This window comes from Lagenorhynchus albirostris, chromosome 5 (genome assembly GCF_949774975.1).
Source record: "Lagenorhynchus albirostris chromosome 5, mLagAlb1.1, whole genome shotgun sequence".
Lineage (NCBI taxonomy): Eukaryota > Metazoa > Chordata > Mammalia > Artiodactyla > Delphinidae > Lagenorhynchus > Lagenorhynchus albirostris.
Genome location: NC_083099.1, coordinates 24,577,837 through 24,601,032, shown reverse-complemented (window position 1 = coordinate 24,601,032; position 23,196 = coordinate 24,577,837). Strand labels below are relative to the sequence as shown.

The 23,196-nt window shown below is 38.0% G+C and overlaps 2 protein-coding genes across 2 annotated transcripts in view; both read left to right on the top strand.

Moving 5' to 3' along the window:
• Positions 1–23,196, top strand: part of ATP1B3 (ATPase Na+/K+ transporting subunit beta 3) — a 41,630-nt gene that overhangs the window by 830 nt on the left and 17,604 nt on the right. The window contains exons 2-3 of the mRNA XM_060149711.1: positions 18,601–18,729; positions 23,049–23,156. Of these exons, the coding sequence (XP_060005694.1) occupies positions 18,601–18,729; positions 23,049–23,156 (237 nt within the window). The remainder of the gene's footprint in view (positions 1–18,600; positions 18,730–23,048; positions 23,157–23,196) is intronic.
• Positions 13,665–14,111, top strand: LOC132520892 (transmembrane protein 203-like). Its single transcript, XM_060149713.1, has one exon. The coding sequence runs from the start codon at positions 13,665–13,667 to the stop codon at positions 14,109–14,111; it is 447 nt and encodes a 148-aa protein (XP_060005696.1).

Genomic DNA, 23,196 nt, shown 5'->3' with positions numbered 1-23,196 from the left:
CCACTCCCGCCGCTATCTTGTGACTCGTCCACGCTGCCACCCCAGCTGGTCGGAAGAGTGTGAGTGTTAAGTGTGTGGTCTGCACTCATGTTTTAAGCACAGAAGTACACGGTACACGAAAGTGCACTTGAGTTTGGACAGTGAAAAGACCTTTTAAAAGGTTGCTTTCTCCCTAATTCCTTTTTAATGACACAGGTTTTCTTACCAACGTGCTTCATTGGGGGAAAGTAAATCCGGTCTGAATGGCACAGGTTTTTTTCCTGTGCCCTCAAAACGTGTGATGATTGAATTTGCTAGCAGTTTTCCTCTGCATGGGTTCTTTGTTTTAAAAGAAATATTTAAACCATCCGCCAGTGTGGTGCTGCTTTAGAGTGACTCTTTATTTTTTTGGAAAAATTATGTTTATATCTGAATAAGGACTAGTGCGCTTCCTCCTCCCCCCTTTACACTTAAGTAAACTAGTTTTTCTTTCCTTTTGAAAAATATTTTGTTAGTTGATCATGACAGACCTTTTTTTCTGAGTGAGAATATTTCTAGAGTTGAGAACTATTCGGGCGTGACATTGTCAAGAGAAGCACGAAGAGAGTAAATTTGCTCTGACTTAGAAAATAGACTGGCTGCTGCTTGAAATCGGCTCCTCCAGAGTGGAAAGGCGGCTTAAAGTCCTATCACAAGGTGAAAGGGGCCTTGGAGGTTTTTTAGCCCAAACCCAGCTTTAGAGACGAGAAAAATGAGCCCCAGAGAGGTTGCGTTTTTACTTTGTGTAAAATTACATATTCCAAAGAGCCAAGAAAAGAACCAGTTGTCCTTTAATCCTAGTCCAGCGGTGGTATTATTTTACAGATGCCTTGCCTAACTGCATGGTAATCACTCACGATTTTTTTTCGAATGGCTGTCTGTGGGGAACCCACTAATGTGATGAGGAAATAGATCTTGCATCTGGAATTAAATGGGGGAAAAAAACTGTAAACAGTTATTATTGTTTCTAGAGTGTACTAACTTTTTCTGCTGAAGGAATTTTTGAGTGGTGGAGAGTGGTTAATTTGTGTAGACTACCTTTCTCAGTGCCTTCTCATTTCCAGTAATAAGTATCTGCACTTTGTGTTAGAATGACATTTCTTACTGCAGGTTGTGCTCCTTATCTAACCTTTGTATTATATGCTTTTGGGGTAGAGATTTTATTTGGTACGTGCATTTAAATAGATAACACGCACAAATTATCCGAGTATGCAGCATCATGTAAGGGCAGTGGGAGTAGTACAAGTAAAGTTGGGATTAGTTTTGGAAGGATTAAGGCAAGACCTTTTTTTCAAAATCGAAAATATCAACAAATAGTAAATTTCTGGGTTTATTGTAATAATAGTAAGCCAGCGGAGAATGGCTTAAATAGGAGAAAGCTATCCATAATCCTATCCCAATATAAGGGTGCTCACTCCAAGGAAATGCGGAGGAGTGGTGCCTGGAGGCTGAAATCCATACTCAGCTCACCGGGCTGTGTACCCTAGAGCATGGGGTGTGCCTGGAGAAAGCATATCTTCTTGTAGTTCTCAGAAAGGCAGTGTATGAGTGAGCTGCCTGATCTCATCACCCCAGAGACGTCCACTATTCATATTTTGGTATATGTCTGGGCAGACACTAAAAATGTGTATAATGTTATTATTAATTTTTTTTTAACAAAAAGAGATCATACCGTAAGTGTTGCTTTATAATCTTTTGAGTATATTGTGGGCATCTTCCCATGTTAATAAATAAAGACCTATATCACCACTTTTAATAGCTGGCTAGTGTTCCATTGTATAGTTAGACGTACTGGGATTTTTTTTTTTAAGTTTACTAATGTGTACCGTATGTATACATGGGAGATACCCAGGGTAATAGAAGTAACTCCTGATTTTTTTTTTAACCAGTGCATTATTGTATGTATTGGTCCCTCCTCCTCCCATTCCCTTCATCCTTGTACAGTTTTGCAAATTTATTTCCTTGAGATATGTTTCTACTGGTGGAATTTCTGGGTTGTGGATAACATTATGTACGTTTTATATTCTGAAAACATGTTATAGGCTTTTTTTTTAAACCTCATTAGTGCAAATTTTTTCTTTTAGTCGCTTTTGAAATTAATGGCGGGGGGGAATTATTACATCTATTTTTCTCTTCTTTTTTTTTTTTACATCTATTTTTGACCTAGGTAAATTTGCTGGGCTGCTGGCATATAAAGAAAACCTTTCTCTACCTCAAGGATTCTATAAAGACATTTAAGATGTTTCCTGATTTTATTTTTTACATTCAAGTCTTCAGTACATTTGTCCCATGTAATCTGAGGTTCCTCTCCAAGTGCATTATATATGTTAAAAACACATGTTTAAAAAGCAATTTTGCAGTTTACCTTGGGGATAAAGTGAAAATACAACGTTTCATCTCATTGCCTGATTTAAAACAGCTGTGTGAAGAATTTGATTAGCTTCTTGTATATTTGGTTAATATGTGACACTTGGTTACAGCAGTTTCAAAATGCTTATATAAACGTACTTACCTCATTCCATCTTCACAACTTTCTACACACACCATGTAGGTGATCAAAGTGTTCCTAAGAGCTGTTTTCTCAAGCTGGACAGTAAGGATGCATCAGGAATAAGTAGTTGCCTTTTACGAAAACACAGGACAAAGACAATTTAGCACCTTGTGGCTATGTTGCAGATATTAAACCTAAATGCATTACGTACAATTAGAGTAAAAGGCAGCTCAAAGATCATCTAGTGTTATTTAATTGTAGACAGTGGACCATGTGTTGCAGTTAACATTTTTAAAAATAATGAAATAGAATAGAAAAATTATCAAAGTTTATTCTGCCTAATAAGTTTATTCTAAGAGAAAATATCATTCTGTGAAACTTTTTGTATATTCAGATACCTTGATGTAAAACGTATTTCTTACTGTGGCTCACAATCAAGAAAAGGTTGAAAGCCACTAATCTAGCCCTGTGCCCTCATTTTCATATGTGAGAAAATTGAACCCACAGATCTGATCTGTCAGAATTCACTTACTCAGCTAGTGATAGAATCCTTGGCCTCAGACTCTCCAAGGACAGAGCTTTTTTTTTTTTTAAACATGATGTAATGTCATTTAATGACATCTGCTTGTGGGCTTCTTTGGAGTTCATTATCTTAAGGTTATCTGTCAATAAATGCTTTATTTTAACATGGACCTAAAACTCAAGTTATTGATTCCAAGCAGGGTCAGGATTCTGGACCCAAACTACTAATATCTACATTTTGTTCACGTGCTTCTCTTTTATTATAGGTCTCTTTTATTATAGATCATATTATATATGAAGTGCTGTTTTTTCAGTCACCTGCTCCCATTCTGGGTTATGCCTCAGTAAATGCTCTGCTTTGGAGATCAGGCTCCATCCCATCTTGGGTGTCTGACTGTAGGGGAGAAGGCAAGTGTGTTTATTTTCCCAGTTTTGTAAGGTATTCTTTGTCCTGTGGAGTGACATATTGAACTTTACAGAAATTTGCACTGTTGGGAAAGTAACAGGACTTGCCTTACCCTGTGTGCAGGCTATAAATATGAAGGGCAGTGGTGGGTGTGGCAGCGGCAGCAGCTGAGGCTAACCGAGCTGTCCCCCAGCAGGAGGCAGCACTTCTGGACTGCTAGTGGAAAGGAGGGAGGGGGCAAGTGTGTGTGTGATGTTCCAGATGCCTTTGTAATTACAGTAGTATGTGCTTTACTGTGTTAAAGAGCAGCCTCCCCTCACCCCCGAAGTAATTCCATTTCTTTGAAATTGACTTTTGAATTTATATTTTTAGAATTAATTTAGTTGTATTAAAAGAAGTTTAAAAACCCTCCTGTCCTTAGTAACAACTTTACTGTGATTTATCATTGTGTTTGATTAAGGACCGTTTAACGCTTTTATGTTCCAAACACTTTTATTGAAATATGCCAAGAGTACGTGGGCAGCATATGTATGAGCAGGAAAAAAAATCACATGTACAATAATTTTTAAAAAGTGAAGGTTAATCTTAGGAGATATCAGTTCCCCTTCCCCTCCCCCTTTCGACTTCCGGCATTTCCATTATGGTTAGCCTCTACTAACCTAGCAGTTTAAAAAAAGGAATTGTGTAATAGGAAAAAAAAAATTAACTTTGGAAGATAAATATGTTCTAATTATGCATTCATTATATTGATTTTAAAGTAAAACCTGTCATCTTTAATCACGAGTAACCACTGTTAACATTTTCCTATGTATAAAGTTTTTTCAAATGTATAAATAAAATTTGAAAATACACAGATATACCTAGTTTGATCACTTAACGTTTAAGGGGAATGTTTTTTATTCCTCTGCCACTTTCTGTTGGGGTATCCCTGGCCCTCTCCATCACTTCTGTGGGGATTGTCCACACTTCCTGCTGGAACTTACATGTTCTGGTGGCTTTAGTTATTATCTCCATTTGAGACCCCCAAATCTGCATTTCTAGTCCCTAAGGCTTTTTTGTATTCTTATTACCAAATGCCTGTCAGAAATCTTCAGTTGGATGTTTCATGGGCACCTCTTCGTGTAACTCTGTTGCCGTCGGGGCTCCTTAGCATGACGTGCAGACTCTTTGCAGTCTGGTTGGCATATTTCTCCCCTGTCATCTCTGCTGTTCCACATAGTTCTCTCCCACTGCTTTTGGGCCTGTTTCCTAGCTTCCGAGCCTCTCCTTCCTTCAACTTGGCCTGGCTACTCAGATGTCAGCTGTGATGGCCTGATCTCTGGTAAACCTTTTCGAACCATTCTTTGCCTTGAGACTGGGTCAAGTGCTCCAGCGTATTCTATGATACCTTTTTCTAGTATAGTATTTATGACTTCAACAGTATTGTTGTTGCCTGCTTATTAGACATAAGCTTCTTATTCACATCTTACCCGTCTTGAATTCCCTAACACCTAGCCTGTTGCCCGGCACTTAGTGGGAATGTAATAAGAAGTGGTTGAATGAATGAACAGTATTATGAAATGTTTCCAGTCTAATTAAATGTAATTAGTCTTCTGCAACATTGTTTTTAATGTCTTTGATGGTTTTGGTGTATCATAGCATAATGGTTCACCCAGTGTTTGGGCATTTTCCTTTTTTTTTTTTTTTTTCTTTTCCTTTTTGCTTCAGCACTGATGGTTTTATAGTTCAGTGTTCAGAAAAAGCTTCCACTTAACTTTCTCAGGGAGACTGAGAAAGAGACTCAGCTGAGTTTGACATGCCCCGGTCGTGCATCTGATTAGGATAACAGAACCAGGGTAATTATCCAGGCCTCCTGTGGCCTGCTTTATTGCTCTATTCTGCTTCTTATATGGCTCTTATGAGAACATAAAGATTTTTTTTTTCTTTTTAAACTTACCTGTTCTCAGATTTAATGGGGGTTTATTTAATAGTATCATCCTCTCCCTACAGGGTGCTATTTAACTAATAATATTTTTAAGAAGAATTCCCTAACTTAACAACCTCCCCATATCTGTTTAAACTTTGTTACTGAGTCATTGGTGGAGCTGGCTCTCATTTATGACTTCCTCCTAGTATTCTGCTGATGCCATGGTAAGGAATTGACCCTTGTCCACAGCACGAGGTACTTTTGATGGCTTCTGGCCAGTTGGCAGTATCTGGTCCATAAAAGTGGCCCTTACCCCTACTCTATACTTCTCTAGCCATTCCTTTCCTGGTTCTCTTGTTTCCTAGATGTAGATTTCCCAGGTGCTGTCTTTGGCCTTGTTTTTTTTCAACTTCTTCATCTCATAAAACAATTGCAAAGATTATGACAAATTTTACTTCTTGGTTAACATCTCTCTGAGATTCCAGTTGCTTCTTGCATATCCCATAAACCTGAGAGTGAGGCTTAGACAACTCCAGTACCTTGTTTATCAACTGATAAACAGAGCTCTTTCCCCTTCCTCCACTGAAGTTGTGAGTTGCTTCTGTATTTGCAAGTTTTGAAGACTGTCACTACCATTTCTGTCATCTGGGCTCTGAACCTGGCCAAACCATGCCAATTGTACTTCCATAACATCTCTTGAATCTCTTGGTGACCCACACCCTCATTACCACTGCTACAGTTAATTCAGGAATTAATTTTCTCTGACCTACTCACCACTGCCCCACCTCACCCCACCCTCCAGTATCTTGGGAAAACAGGCATTCAGAGGGAGCCCAGGGTGCTTGTTTTTCCTAGCTTCATAATGCTAACCACCTGTTGCACATTGCAGAGCCCTCAATATTCCCACCAACCCTGCCCCACTTTTTCAGGATCTGGTAGTGCCTTTTCTTGTAAATTCTCTGATTAAAAAACTTAAAGCACTAGATGAAGATCTTTTGTAAATTTCTTTCAAAATTGGTCCTAGTTTAGAGAGACCACTGGCTTTCCAACTTTTATCTGCTGCTTATAAAAAGTGTAGTGTTGTTGACTGGGGAAGTTAGGCTCTTCTGGTGCAGCCCCAGAAAGATCCAAGGAATCAGTTAGAATCATTGTGACCTAAACCAGTGTAACTTCACTGCTATCAGATTATTTCTAAGGCTGCAGCTTTGGTCAAGCTACTCCCTATACCCCAAAGCTGTTGGGATCCCCACTGCTTTCAGAAGGTTTAAATCAGTTCCAGACAGCCTGGTATTCCGGATATATTACATATTGGCTTGGAACTACATTTCCAACTTTATATAATCTGTCATTTTACACCCTGCTCCCTGTACACCACATGTCATAGCCAAATGGGTATGTCTAAGGCCCCTTGGTCTGGAATGCCCTGCTCATTCCCTCTCCCGTGCCCTTCATTCTCTGCATCATAAATTCTCCCCTGCTTCATAGATCTAGTGCCCTCTCTGCCATAAGCCTTCTCGGACTTGCCCAGGTGAAAATAATACATTTATCGTCTATAACACCTAAAAATTTTGTATCCTGGATTAGAGTTGTTTATATACGTTGCTCCCACTAGCTGGATGTTCTCCCAGAGCAGGAATCACAGGTGCATTTTATGTCCCTACAACACCTAGCACATAGTAAGCACTTACTATTTTTTTGATGAATAAATTGTCATTTAGTCAGTTTCCACTTGTGATTCACCTGGTCGTTGGGCTAAAGTTGAGAGTATTTTGATTAATTGGTATAGCTCCACACTATGAAAGTCTTGTTTGTGGAGAAACTTGTTCATCATTCCCCTCAGCTCACCATGATTCTGTTCCACTAAATTTCTAATTCATTGAAGTTTCCAGATAGGGCATCGTAGTCAAAGTGAGCCTGTGGGCCTATGTATTTTTGCTTGATAAGTCTTAGAAATTTACCAGTATACTGAGAAGATGATCAGACTAGGATTCAGAATATAGACCTGAATTAGAATTCCACATCTCCATCTAAGCTTAGATAAGTCATTAAAAATCTCTTGGTCTTAGTTTCCTCTGTAAGGGAGAAGTTGCACGAGATAGTTTCAGATGTCACATTGGAATGAAAATCAAGGCCTATATAAATGCTTTTGAACAGGAGGCTGCAAACTTTTTCTTTAAAGGACCAGATAATATTTTAGGCTTTGCCAGGAATACAGTATGTGTTGCAGCTACTCAACTCTGCTGTTAGTAGCTTGAAAGCGGCCGTAAACAATATGTTTACTAGTGGCCTAGCTGCGTTTCAGTATTTTATTTACAAAAACAGGCAGCAGCCATGATTTGCTGACCTATGCTTTAGAAGTTAGTTAGTGGTCAGCGTAGGCTAATCCAAGAAACCTGAACGTGTCTTAAATGGAATGTGGACTCTTGGCTTTGTTTTTTTTCATATGACAAAAGTAACTTCATTATTTGAGTTTTTATAGTACAGATGTGAATAGTCAATAAGTCCACTGTCATCCTCAGCTTCTTCCCTGGGTAACCACTGCTACCTGTCATACTTTTTAAAACATATGTGGTATATCCACTTTGGATAAAGGTCTAACAATTTACTGTACAAGTAAATATACACTTACCCCATGATCCCCAGCAGTTTACCCAAGAGAAATGAAAACATATGTCCAAAAAAATACACAAAATATTCATAGTAGCTCCAAACTGGAAAGAGCCCAGGTGTCCGGCAGTAGAATGGATAAACAAACCAGTGTCCACACAGTGGAATACTACTCAACAGTAAAAAGGAGCAAACTACAGGTAACACAAAACATGGGTGAATCCCACAATTAGGCTGAGCAGAAAAGAAGCTTTACCAAAGAGAATATACTATATAATTTCATTTCTTTGAAATTCTAAATCAAGCAATACTTACCTATGCTGGGGAAAAGCCCAGAATGGTGTTTGCCTCTAGGATGGTGGTCATGGGGATTGACTGGGAAGGGGCATGAGAACTTTATAGGGTGTTGGCAATGTTCTGTATCTTGATAGCTGTTTGAATCATAGAGGTGAATGTATTTCTCAACAACCGTGTCATGGTACCTTGGAGATTTGTGTATTTTGCTGAATGCAATTTTCCCTCAATTTTAGTTAATATAATGTTGAAGTATTTAGGGGTTAAGTGTACTGACATCTGCAACTTGAAATTCTTAAAAAAAAAATAGATGGTGAATAGATAAGAGGTAAATATAGTAGACTTTACTGTAGAATCTAGGTGGGGTTTATGTGTGTTCACTTACATTTCTTTTAACTTTTCTGTGTATTTCTAAGTATTCCTAATTGGATATTGGAGAAAAAAGAATACATGAATATATTGTTTCTCTTCACTGCCTTCTACCAGTCGCAGTCTTTCCCACAGATAATGATTGCTTATCAGTTTTCCTACCAGTCCTTTTTCAACACACTTACATATGTGTATATGTATATGTGTGTGTGTGTGTATGTATGTATATGAGTATATATGGACTATGTAGGAATAATTAATTTTCCACTTTTACATGAGTAATAGGAAGAATGTATGTTCTAGAACTTGCTTTTTTTCACTTAATATGTCTTGACTGTTTCCATGTCTCTGTCTCTCTCTCCCTCCCCCATTTATTTATCTCATTCCTTTGAGTCATTGCATAATATTCCATAGTGTAGGGATATATATCCAAGATATATATATATTTCTTTGTGATGAATATTTAGATTGTTTGCAATTTTTCTCTTGCAAATTGTGCAGTGCATGTGTGCAACTATTTATCCAGGGTAGTCATTGAGAAATGGAATCACCAGTTTATAGTATATGTTTATTTTTATATTAATTTATTGTCCTCCAGTAAAGCTGTACCAGTGTATACTCTCACCAGCAGGGATCAAATTACCTGTTTCCCTTCAACTTTCTGAGCATTGGTTATCATCACTCTTTAAAAATTTTTGCCAGTTTGATGGGATGCTGGTGTCTTGGTTGGTTTAATTTGCAGTATCTCTGATAATTGCAACTTATGTTTGCTCAGTTTTCGTTTCTTTACAGCGACCTGCTCGTCTTTTTGCTGTCTTTTGTCTCTTAATTCTTTTATTTTAAAAATTGTACTTGTTTAAATAAATATTATTAACAGTCTTTTATAGGCTGTTCCTGATCACTTATCTCAAAATATATTGAATATATATATATTGAATATATATATATTGAATAATCCATCATTTTCTCACTGATTTGAAGTGCCCGCTTTGTTACATGGATTTTATATGGATCCTTTCTTGATTATTGTTATGTTTTGTTATTAATCTGTATCTCTGTTCCTGTGTCATTATCACTCTATAGCGTGTAAGCTCTATGTAAGCATTTAAAATAAAATAATTTGTGAAATCTGTGCGAGTACTGTCTGTTTAGTTTTGGTATCTGGAGAGTGCTAGCCTTATAAAGATTTAGGTAACTTACGGAGCATACAAAAAGGATAGCTTGTGTGTAGAGAAAGAATCTACTTGAAAACTGGGAGAACTAAAGCCATTTGGACATAGTGTCTCTGTTAGGGATAGAGCTCTTTATTTCTTGTAACAACTTCTGATTTGAATATGTTTATTTTCTTTAAAAATCATATATTTCATCTATTTTCGAGTTTACTAGTTGGAAATTGGTTTTATTGGTAAAATTAATGATTTTTTTTTGCATTTGTTTCCATTAACTTGTGCTTGTATCTTAAATCTCCTACTTTCCTTGAATTTATTTTACTCTTGAATTTAAAACCTGGCTTTTTTGGTTAGTCTGGTTTTTTAGTGAATGCGTATAAGGCTATGGATTTTCCTTTGTGTTCTGCTTTGGCTACATGATTGTTTTGAATTTTGAATGTTTTGGGTTTTGTTGTCTTTTTAATCCAAAGGTTATTTTAGCAGTCCATTTTCTAAATTTTTGTTATACTTCTCTAACATACTTTGATTTTGAAAAATATGGCCTTGATTTTTTTTTTTTAGGTTATTTTTTATTTTGTTTTGGTTTGGTTTTTTTGAAATTTAAGTCATGGTCAGTTTCGAGGCAATGTTCCAGGTTTATAAAGAGTATATTTTCTGGTGACTACAAAGTTTTACATATATTAAATAACTATTAGTTGTGTTTTTAAAATATTATCCTTTTTGTTATTGTTTACCTGATCTGTGGATTTCTGGAAGAGGTACGTTAAAATCTCTACAGATGATTGTGATAAATTTTGCTTTACATATCTTAAGCCACTTAGCATCACAAATGTTCATGGCTTTATGCTGTATCTTCTTGATGTGTTTTGTTTACTTTTTATTAATAGAGAATATCTTTGCTTTGTTAATACCTTTTGACTTGAATTCTAAATAGTTTGCTTACAGGAATAATGCCACTTCTACATTTCTTTTTGTTAGCCAAGATCTACTTTATTTTCAACCAGTATGTGTTATAATTTTAGGTTTTTATCTATAAATAGCATTTATTTATAGTGCTATCAGGTTTTCTTTAACCCACTTTGAGAATGTCTTTTATTAGACTACTATTAAATTATTCCTACCTTAATATTTTGGGGATTTTAACTTGTTATTAAATTAAAATCAAATTTTAACTGTGTAAAATACAGACTAATGTAGTGGCAAAAGGAGATCATTGGCTGGCTGAAGGATGTACAGACTGCAAACGGGCACAAGGAACCTTTCAGAGGTGATAGAAATGTTCTGTATCATTAGGATTGTGCACTTGGAATCAATGAAAATTATTGTATGTAAGTTATTCCTCAGACATGATAAGGAAAAGAAATTAAAATCAACACTTACTTAGATGTTACCAGCAAGTCTTACTGGTTTCTTTGCTCACCATTGCTTTATATATTTTTCTTGTCTTAGATTTTTAAAGAAAACTTTAAAAAATGAAAAATGTACAATTATATTAGCTTTTTCTAGAATTTAGTCTGTGAACTTTGTCCTTTTTTTTCAGATTAGATAATATATAAGTTTTTCTTCCAAAACGAAGGAAATGAAGACAGTGTAGCTAAAACTTAAAGCCTCCTCAGTTTGGAATATACTGTTTTATTTTTGGCTGATGAGATATCTGTCAGTCATATTTCTCTGCTATTTCTCATATTTCTCTGGATATAAAACCCGTTTTATCTTTTTAGAAGCTTTAAGAAATTTTCACTTTATTTTTAGTATTCTGAAATTTTACCTTTTTCTATCTAGGTATAGGGTATTTTCTAATATTTTTCAATCTTTTCCAATCTAGACACAAAATGTGTTATTTCTTTGGGCATTCCTCCCCATCCCCTTTTCTGGTGGAATTCCTGTTAGATTTATTGATATTATGGTTCTGTCTCCCGTGTCTCAACAAGCTCCATACACACTCTGTCTTTTTGCCCAGTATTGTAAAACACCTTGGTTTGATCTTTTAGCTCACTGAAGTTTTCTTTGGCTTGGCTAGTTCTCTAGGTTAGGCCTTCTTCCAAATTTTTGTTTTTTAAATAGCTTTATTGAGGTATAATTGTGACATATGGTAAACTGCACGTATTTAAAATTAAAATGTATAACTTGAGTTTTGATGTGTATTCACCTATATGCATATACATATATTGTACCCATGGAACTATCACTCTAATCAAGGTAATGAAAATATTCATCACTCCCCAGATTTCCTCTTTCCCATTTGTAATCCTTTTCTTTCCCTACCTCCCCAGTATCCAGGCAAAAATAGATCTGCTTTTTGACAGTTTAGATTAGTTTGTATTTTCTGAAACTTTAAATGCATGGAATCATGTAGCGTGTTCTCTTTGGGGTCAGGAGTGCTGAGTTGTTTCATTCAGCACAGTTACTTTGAGAAGTAGTTCATGAATAGTATTCCATTGTATTATATGCCAGAATTTATTTATTAATTCATCTGTTGATGTGCTTTTGGGTTGTTGGAGTTTTTAGTGATTACAAATAAAGCATTTACGAATATTCATATACTTCTGCGAACGTGTGCTTTCATTTTTCTTGGTTAAATATCTAGGAATGGATTGGCTGGATCCTATCATAGGTATATGCTACTAACTTTTCAAAAAATTGTTTTCCGAAATCGGTTTTTGTTTTGGCACATTCCCACCAGCAGTGTATTAGAGTGTCAGCTGCTCTGCTCCTAGATCATCACTTGGTATGGTCAGTCTTTAGAATTTCTAGCATTCTGGTGAGCATGTAGTGGTTTTGATTTGCCCTTCCTGGATAACTAGTGATGTTGAGTATGTTTTCATGAGCTTTATTGTTTTGCAATTCTCATTACATCTTTGATGAAGTTTCTGTTCAAAACTTTTGTCCATGTTTTAGAAATCTGTTTTGTTGTAAGAGTTCTTTATATATTCTAGATTGCAAATAAGTAATTTATTGGTTTCATATTATGCAAAATATTTTTCCCAGTCTTTGGTTTGCTTTTTTGTTAGGTGTCTGGATTTTTTTTATTATTATTTGACTCTTCTCCAGTTCAGCTATCTACTAAGTTTTAAAATTTTAACAATCAGAATATGAAATCAGATTTTGAAAAATTATCCTCTTACCTTATACTCTGTATTTTAATTATACTCATGCTACCCCCCCTGGTTCTGTACCCTGTTACAACCCAGTTTTTTCAGGCATTACTTTCTTTGTTGCATTTGATACTTTATTGGATTAGTTTTTCTTCTCAGTATTTTGTAATTATTGGTTCTCTGCACCTCCTCTTTGTATTTAGACTTCCCTGTCATAGCATTCAGGGATGAGGCATAGGTAGCCAAGAGCTGGTCAGGTATGGAGATTCTCTGTGGAGAGATTTAGATTTTTACCAACCCATCCAGGACCTTGCCCAGCTTTTATCCCAAACCCCAATGTTCCCTTCTTCATAGCATGTACAAAAATTAACACACAGTGGATCAAAGACCCAAACTTAAAGAGCTAAAACTAAAAATTCTTAGAAGAAAATATAATTACAAGTCTTCATGACTTTGGATTAGGCAGTGGTGTTTTCGATATGATACCAAAAGTCAAGCAACCAAGGAGAAAAATAGATAAGTTGGACTTCCTTGAGATTAAGAACTTCTCTGCTTTAAAGGACACTGTCGGCGCCCAGCGGGGCATGGCGTCCGAGCAAGGCGGGCATCAGCTGGCGGCCAGTGCTGGGTCCTGGGCTGGGGCCAAGAGCCAGGGCAGGCAGGGCCATTTTCTGCAGCTCGCTGGCCGCGACGACGGCGCAGGCGCCAGCGAGGCCCGTGGGGAGTGGCGACGCAGCCAGGCGGGTGAGACCGTCGCCCGGGCCCTGGCCCGCGCTCTACCGGAGCGATGCTTTCCGCGCTCGGGGAGCTGGTGCAGTTGCTGGGCTTCGCTCCCTTCGAGGTCTTCGTGCACCTGATGGCCCTGTCGGTGTTCGTGCTGCTGGCCCTGCGTGTGGACGGCCTGGCTCCGGGCCTCTCCTGGTGGAACGTGTTCGTGCCCTTCTTCGCCGCTGACCGGCTCAGCACCAACTTCACTACTGTCGTCTCCGTGCACCTCTTCCAGGTCGGAGAGAAGCGGCTGGCCGTGCTCCACCTTTTCTGGGTCCTCACGGTTCTTAGCCTGAAGTTCGTCTTCGAGATGTTGTTGTGCCAGAAGCTGGTGGAGCAGACTCGGGAGCTCTGGTTCGGCCTGATCACGTCTCCGGTCTTCATTCTCCTGCAGCTTCTCATGATCCCTGCCTGCCGGTCAACCAGGCTCGTAGAAGAAAAGCTAGAATGCGGGGCCCCACGCTGAGGTCCCACCTCCGCCACACCAGAGGAGGAGGAGTCTTGGTCTGAAAGCCACCTTGTGCCCTGCTGAGTGCCCAGCTTCCTCTCTAAAAGTCATGTCTGAAATTGTTCCCTCAGCAGGGCTGAAAAGAGCAGCCTTGATTCTTAAAACGTATTCCCTCTTATTTCATGCTTTGAATAGCTAATCTTGAATTGAGATCCTGAGAAGGCCAGACAGTCCTGAACTCCTCTGACAGTTGGAAACCGCATATAAGTAAAATGTCCTGATGGGCTCTGAGTATTATCATGGATCCTGGGAAAGTACCCACTGTGCAAAGGCTGCAAAGCTGGACTCGGGATTTCCCCAGGCCAACAGTGCTGACCTGAGAGCTTACTGTCCCATCCCGCCAGACAAGACTTCCTTAGATGCTTGAGCTCTAAAAAGTGTCACCAGGCAGACAGGAGTATGTTGAATAAGCATGAGCAGGACCCTATCTGGGTATCTGTCACCTGAGAAAAGAACTTGCTTTCAGGGCACTGCTTGGTTTCCTATCCCAGCAGATTTCAGCGTCACAACTTTTCCACCACCTCGTGGCCAGCACTGTTAGCGCACCTGAGACCTTTAGGCCACCCTAAGAGACTAGAGAGAGAAATAGGTGCTCTGATGTGCATAGCCATTGAGACCTACACATGGGAAGTTTGCAGGTGGTCTCAGCCCACACCTGTTGGCCTAAGGGCTTTGGTTTGATGCCAGTCGGGTGCCAAATGAGAACATTTGCTGAGATAAAAATAAAATAAGAATGTTTTGCTGAAAAAAATAATAATAAAGGACACTGTCATGAAAGTGAAAAGACAACCCACAGAATGGGAGAAAATAATTGAACATCATGTATCTGACAAGAGGCTTGTGCTTATATAAAGAACTCTTAGAACTCAATAAAAAGACAACCCAATTTAAAAATGGGCCAAGGATCTGAATAGACAGTTCTCTAAAGAAGGTACGAATGACCAATAAGCTCATGAAAAAATGCTCAACATCATTAGTCATTAGGGAAATGCAAATTAAACCCACTAGGAAGTATTAATGAGAATGTGGAGAAATTGGAATCCTGCTAGGGGGAATGTAGAATGTTGTAGATGCTTTGGAAAATAGTCTGGTACTTAACTCAAAATACTAAACAGAATTACCATATGATCAAGCAGTTCCACTCATAGGTGAATGAAATGTGAATTATACCTCAATAAATAGCTCCTTATAAAAATTTGAATATACAAAGGACTTTAAATTTGTACTTGTCCATATAATTGATTTTTTAAAAAATTATACCTGCCTCTGCTTTAATTTATTTTTAACTATAAACAGGTTATTAATTTATTTACCAAGGAGAAGTTGTTTCTCATCAGAATTCTCTGAGGATAAGGCATAGTCTTTCTATTGTCTAGGTACCCTCAGGTAACTAGGAAGTTTGCAGAAGTAGGGAGTCAGATCACGCGGTCTCAGTGTGTTGAACGGGTGTGGATGTCCAGGCCTTGATGAAGCCTAATGACTTACCTGTTCCCTGCTTACATTAACTAGCGCTGAGGCAGACATGGCACACTGAACAGGTCCCATCTGCACTACCTATTACTCAGGTAGGGTAGCTCAATTTGTTTCATCCCTGTCATTGTCAGGAATGCATCTGAGTAAATAACTGCAAGATACTGATATATAAGAACAGCAGTTTACAACGTCTGTTTTTATTTTCAGGTATTTTTTTTCTTAGTGTAGGAGAAAGGCGGTTAAGTTGATAAAGTACTGCCATCCTTGTGAGTGGTCTTTCATATGTGGTTTTTACAAGTGAGATTAATTTTAGTTTTTAAATGTTAAGTTTGTTCTTGGCGAGAGGATCTTATCAAGCAGGGGAAATTGGCTTCAGTGCTGAAAATCACTTATCTACTTGGTACACTCCCTACATTAAAAATTGACTTAATGGCCACTAGTACATGGCATCAGGTTTGGGACATGGCTGTTAATCTGTGTATGTATTTTATAAACCTAACTTTTTTTTTTTTGAGATTTTTTTGATGTGGACCATTTTTAAAGTCTTTATTGAATTTGCTACAATATTGCTTCTGTTTTGGTTTTTTTTTTTTTTTTTTTGGCCCCGAGGCATGTGGGATCTTAGCTCCCCGACCAGGGATGGAACCCGCACCCCCTGCCTTGGAAGGTGAAGTCTTAACCGCTGGACCACCAGGGAAGTCCCAACCCAACTCTTTATAGGAAGTTTTTACACTTCTCTTCGTGTTTGCTATATGTTCATTTGCTTTGTAACCATTTTTATAAATCTGCTTTATATTATTTTTCCTGAAAATTTAAAATCAAATTTGAAAATGGTAAGCATATTTTCAGATGACTTTGAAACACCGCTAAATAATTAAACTCCTGGCACCTCTGTTTTAAACTTCTCCAGTTTAATATCTACTGCGTCAGTTGACAAACTACTGTGGCCTCAGTCTGCCTGCTCTGTAAGTGAGGCTTTATTGGATGGAACACATCCCCCACTCCTTATCACATTTATATATTTGTACCCTGGTCTGCTCTGTGGAGGAGTTTATCCATTAGTTCCTACAAATACCCAGATCTGAAAGAATGGTTTTTGTTCTGTATCTCATTAAACCATCCTTTGGGCTTTGCACGTATTTCATCTACCTCTGTAGTAAACTGATCACTTCTTTGAGATTGGTCTTCCTTTGTGTTTCTGCAACAGGATCACTCTGTGTGATAGGGAAGTGATGCTGTCTGGAGGCGACATCCTGTGCTCCTTTCTTCCTTCTGTCCTTTCGCTCCCTATTTTGGCCTCCTGGTAATTGGGGCAGGGGGAGGACGGGGAATGCTGGTCTAAATTAAAATGAAATTGCTTTAACTATTTCCCCTTTGCTTAAAAAAAGGGGAGGCAGTTTCCTGGCCCGCAGGTAACAAAGGAAAGTTATCTAGCTTTTGCCATAATCTGTTTCGGGGTCACAGGGTCTTTTGAGCATCACAAGAACGTTGTAGAGCCACTCCGCAGAAGAAAAATGGGTATATTCAGAACTGTATTATTACAGAAGTCATAGAAGCTCTGAAGTTAATCCTTCTGGGGATGAGTGAGGGTGAAGGGTCCATAGATTCCAGGTTAGGAACCCCTGCTCTAGCCCTTCTGCTAGGACAAATATTAATAAGCAGGTTTATGTTAAGACTGGAAAATGAAGCCGATGTTAATTCAACTTTGGGGAATTAAGTGTTCTTTACTGTTGCTGTAACTGAGGATTTATTGAATATTCTTTGATCAGGTTTTTTTTTGGCTGTGCTGCGTGGCATGTGGGATCTTAGCTCCCCAACCGGGAATCCAACCCGTGCCCTCTGCATTGGAAGCACGGAGTCTTAACCATTGGACTTCCAGGGAAGTCCCTTTGATCAGTTTTTAAATGTTCAAATATAAATGTGTGACGTTAACAATATATTCTAGTATATAATCTTGATGGTGACCACTTACGATGTTAGATCTTTGAATACAGACATTTGAGAAAAATCTAGATATTCACAAAATAAATCACTGGCTTAGGATAGATCTTAGTGTTTCCAGATTGTGAAGAAAAAAAGGTTAAGCCCTTGATGTTGAAACTTGCGTCTGCCAGCTCTTGGTGCGTGCTTAGCAGGGAGTTGTCAAGTCCCACTGGTTGGTATGCTCCTCTCTTCACTTCTGCATGATGCTTCCACTCAACCAGTGTTTCCTAAACTTTATTCATTGATACCAGCTTCATGATTACCTTCTCTGCATGTTTCCTGGCTATTCTCTAAATCAGCTCACTTTTTAAAACCCAAATTTATGCTAATAATTACTGTGAAATACAGGGTTGATGTGCTAATTCTCTTTTTTTTTTGGCCGCCTGTGCGGCATGCAGAACTTCCCCTAGGATTGAACCCATGGCTCCTGTAGTGGAAGCACGGAGTCTTAACCACTGGACCACGGGGGAAGTCCTATGTGTTAATTTTTTTGTTTGTCACATATACATACTGGGGTTTTTGTCCAACCTAAAATCATCTTTCTTCTTTCTAGAGAGCATTAACTCCATTTCGGGAAATACTCCCTTATGTGCTGGAACTTTAAAGCTCTGATCTTGAATCAGTGTGATCTGTGGAAGCTACTTGTAGTTGGAAGTATCAGAGGAGAGGAGGGGGTCACAGGATGTGGGTGGGTGCTGCCTGCTGAAATACCCCTTGCTTGGGCAAATTCATATCGCTCTGAATATGAAGATACTTGGCTGTGTGCATGGCAAAGCTTGGAGTTCTAGCCTTGCAATGATGGGTCTGTTTTTTTTACCCTGGCCACATCACTCTCACACACACACACACACACACACACACACACACACACACACACACACACACACACACACACACACACACACACACACACACACACACACACACACACACACACACACACACACACACACACACACTTCAACTTTATGAGTTTTATTTTCTTTTACAGGTTTGATCTTGCTCTTCTACCTAGTCTTTTATGGGTTCCTGGCTGCACTCTTTACATTCACAATGTGGGCTATGCTTCAGACTCTGAACGATGAGGTTCCAAAATATCGTGACCAGATTCCTAGTCCAGGTAATTAATTATGTTGTGATTATCATGGCTTCTAACAAAATTGGGTTATACTTTTATCTTCTCCGTAAGTCTGTATTACATAGCCAGTAGAAGATGTTAAACTTTAGGGTTAGATAATGTGAAAGTTTTGATTTTGTTTAATATTTACATAGTGATATAAAGACCTTTAATATTTACATACTGATATAAAAACCTTTAATATTTACACAGTGATACAAAACCCTGGCTGATAAATCTTGAGTCTTTTGCCAAGAGTAAGCAGAAATGAATATTGAGAGTTAAAGTGAAGCCAGATTGATGAATATAGTTATAGTTATGAATAGTGTTTATGAATATTGTATAGTAATTTCACCTTGCTCTGAGTAATTTACTTATGAAGTATATATTTCAGCTCTGGTGTGGGTTAGAGCATTGGTCTTGTAAAATACATGCTTCATGTTTTTGTTTGTTTGTTTGTTTGTTTTTTTGCGGTACACGGGCCTCTCACTGTTGTGGCCTCTCCCATTGCGGAGCACAGGCTCCGGACGCGCAGGCTCTGTGGCCATGGCTCACGGGCCCAGCCGCTCCCCGGCATGTGGGATCTTCCTGGACCGGGGCACGAACCCGTGTCCCCTGCATCGGCAGGTGGACTCTCAACCACTGCGCCACCAAGGAAGCCCCATGCTGCGTGTTTTTAATTGCTTAGTGTGGAAATGGTAAGAAGTCAATAGAGAATAAAATGAGTATACTCTTAATATGTTGAATTATTCTCTATTGATTGTCTTAGGGAAAAAAATTTCCTCTAGGATACTGGAGAATGTACCTTCATACGGAAGAAAATCTTAACCTGGAGCACTTGTTTAAGTCACATTTTCTCCTTCCTGATTTTATTCTTTTTAAACAGTTGGTCTTTGAATGTTAGCTCCGCTTTTGTTGGTGCACACGGCCCTTGTCCTCAAAGTGCTAGTAAATAACAATAATGTGCAGAACTCCAGTGTATCTAATTCCCAGAAATATAAACAACGTCCAGAGATGCTAGCAAAGGGACGGCTCTCCATGGAGGAGCGTGATTTGGGCAGCAGGCAGAGTGGGCATGCAGGCCAGGGAAGGTGGGAGTCTGCAGCAGGAGGTTTCTGTCTGCAGCAGTGGTTCTCTTCCAGCAGTGATTTGCCCCCCCAGGGCCATTCAGCACTGTCTGGAGACATTTTTGGTTGTCACAACTGCAGATGTGCTACTGTGAGTAGAGGCCAGGGGTGCTGCTAAACATCCCTATAGTGCATGGGACAACCTCCCACAACAAAGAATCATGTTCAGAATGTCATTAGGCCCACGGCTGAGGAACCCTAGCCTAGATCCTTGCCCACTGCATGGACTTCTCAGCTATATCAGCAGCGAGATTGAACCAGTTTCCCCAACCAGTTTTCTTAAAAAGTTTGTTCTAATGGCTTTTCCTTTGTTTGCAGCTAATATTTATCTAAATATCATGAATAACTCTTTTGGTCTATTTGACCATGTATCTGAGACCAGCTCCATGCTAATTTTTTCCTCATCTTTCATTGTAGCCCTGTTTTCTTTCTACCTAGATGAATTCTAAGATAATTATTTCTCTTGCTGCCTTAAGTTATGTGACTATTACTGTTGAACATAAGCTGATCTATTTCAGAAATATTAAACCATTTATAATTTCATGAATAATAAAAGCAGTAAAATGTGTTCAATATACTTTTTTAAGTATATAATTTTAAACTGAGTTCCTTAAAATCATTCACCAAGTGTATTATAGTACTTAAAAACTTAATATTAGTTCAAATAAACAAATATATATGCACACGTATTCATATTATATATCAATATAATATTAGATGAATGTATACTAGTTTGTTAAATATGATTTTCTCTTCATAAAGGAATTATGGGTAATTAAATTTTATTTCTACTTCTTTTTTCTAAGGTTTTTTTTTTTTTAACAATGACCATATTCAAGTTTTTTTTTTGTTTTTTGTTTTTTTTTTTGCGGTACGCGGGCCTCTCACTGTTGCGGCCTCTCCCGTTGCGGAGCACAGGCTCCAGACGCGCAGGCTCAGTGGCCATGGCTCACGGGCCCAGCCGCTCCGTGGCATGTGGGATCTTCCCGGACCGGGGCACAAACCCACGTCCCCTGCATCAGCAGGTGGACTCTCAACCATTCCGCCACCAGGGAGGCCCTAAGTTTTATTTTTAAATGGCATCATTTCAATAATGTATTTGCACCTGGTAAAATAAATGCTAGTTTGAAATTGGTATGTGTATTAACATATACATGCATATGATATAAACACGTATCATCCATGCACACCCCTATAGATGCACACACATGCATACACACATATTCATGCTCCAGTGGTTTAAATTATAAAGACGTAAGAGTTACTGTAGTTTTCACATTCTGTTGATGTTCATGGTTTGGGGTAAGCCAAGACTTCATTTGGAGGACGTAGGTGTACTGCGTCAAAAAATGCAGCCGTACGGCACATTCCTGCTGTGTTTTTTTTTACTTAAGAGTTTCAAACAGGCTGTTAAATGAACTAAGGCTCCAAGAGCATTGCTCAGCAAGATCTAAGAAGTAACTTGTATCAGAAACTCAGTTTTAGACATTCTGGTCTACAGAGTTTTTGTAAATTGAGTCATTTAAAACTTCCCATAGAAATAAGTCATGTTAAAGGAATGTAATCTTTTTTTTATAAAGCATAGACATTTTCATATTTTTCTTTAAAATTTCTTTCAAACTGGATGTTTTATTAAAAGTTGGGTTTTTCTTAAAGTTAGGTGTTTTTATACAGTTATGTATAAGCTGCCTTGATTCTGTTACTTTTTCACTTACAGTATATTATTTCTTGTTCCTTCTGTAAAACCTTAAAAATGAAAACATACAATTTCAGACATACACAGATGGTCACTTCATATACTGGATGGTCAGGTTTTATTTCTACATTGAACATTTTTATTAAAAAGTCAGAAAGTTACTATTGATTTTGTAGTAGGTGGAGGGGTAAGGAAAAATAGGCATATGAGATCCTCCAAATCCAAGTGATCTGGTATGTTGAGATAGTAGGTGAATGGGGAATCTAATTGGGGCTCTTTTGTGCTGTATATGGAATAAGATTTGCTCTGCCATTTGGGAACATTGAGTGTTTCATCATAGTTGAGTAGCATCGGATCTATTGTAGTTTAACTCAAGAACCATGCAGATCAACAAAGGCAAGTATTTAGGATTTGAAAGAAACTGGGTTTGATCTAAAACGAATTAGATGTCTATGAGCAGCAATTTTTTTTTTTTGGCTGCATTGGGTCTTCATTGCTGTGCACAGGCTTTCTCTAGTTGCAAACAGCAAAAGCAATTTTAATGAAAACTAAAACAACCTTGTTATTTATTTTCAGATTCAATGCAAGGCTTATCTATAATAACTTTGATATATGGGGAATGTTTAGAAACCAGAGAGAATTTTAGGATTTTTTTATTTAAGCCTTTGTGCAAGGCTGAATGTAGATCTAATGCTTTTAAATTAAACAATTTTTTTATGAAGTAGAGTTGATTTACAATGCTGTGCCAATCTCTGCTGTACAGCACAGTGACTCAGTTATACATGTACAGACACACTTTTGATCTAATGCTTTTAAATCAAGGAAAGCTTAAAGTTGGAAGCCTGATTGTTAGAGATAAATAGGCTTACATTTTCTGTTAATAAACTCATGCAAACATATTCTATATACATGGGTGTTGATTGCTAATGTGAAATTGTTGGTGGTTATGCGTCAGTTCAGTATGAGAAAACCACATTTTAGTTATCGAGCAGTGTTTATTATTGAAGGAAGAATATTTAACTGTAGAGTTAAAATTGTATAGGCCTCTTTCACTGAATAAGGTAAGCTTTCTTTACGAATGTTTTCATACAGTTGTAATTTGAATGACAAAGTGCTTAGATTTTGATTTGCTAAAATTTTCTCTATATTAATGGCAAATTGGCAAAACCTAAAAATATTTAATAGAAAATGAATGTAGAAAGTACAAAGGAAAACTTGCATCTTTTAAATTAAGGAACAGAGCAATTCTAACTAAGATTTAGAGGAGGTTTCTAATTGGTAATGTCCGAGGTGATTGTGAAGATGTGGAATTTTTTCATTTTAGATGTCTCTTCGTAGTCAGATAGAAGTGGGAGGTTCTTGATAATTTCAACCTACCTGTGAAAACAATTTCCACAGAATTTACTGAGATCTTCCTTTTTAGAGATAAGAGTAAGGAGAAGGAAGGAGAGAAGGGAATTGCTATAATTAATTTCCCCCCTTTTCTTTTATCTCTATAGGGCTTATGGTTTTTCCAAAACCGGTGACAGCATTGGATTTTTCATTCAGCGTGTCTAATCCAGAGTCCTATAGAGGGTACATTAATGACCTTAAGAAATTTCTAAAGTGTAAGTATGTTTTTTTAGAGTAAGTTAAAAATTTTAGTTA

What these genes read in the sequence shown, in the direction of transcription:
- LOC132520892 (XM_060149713.1), top strand. Translation starts at nt 13,665, where the DNA reads ATGCTTTCCGCGCTCGGGGAGCTGGTGCAGTTGCTGGGCTTCGCTCCC.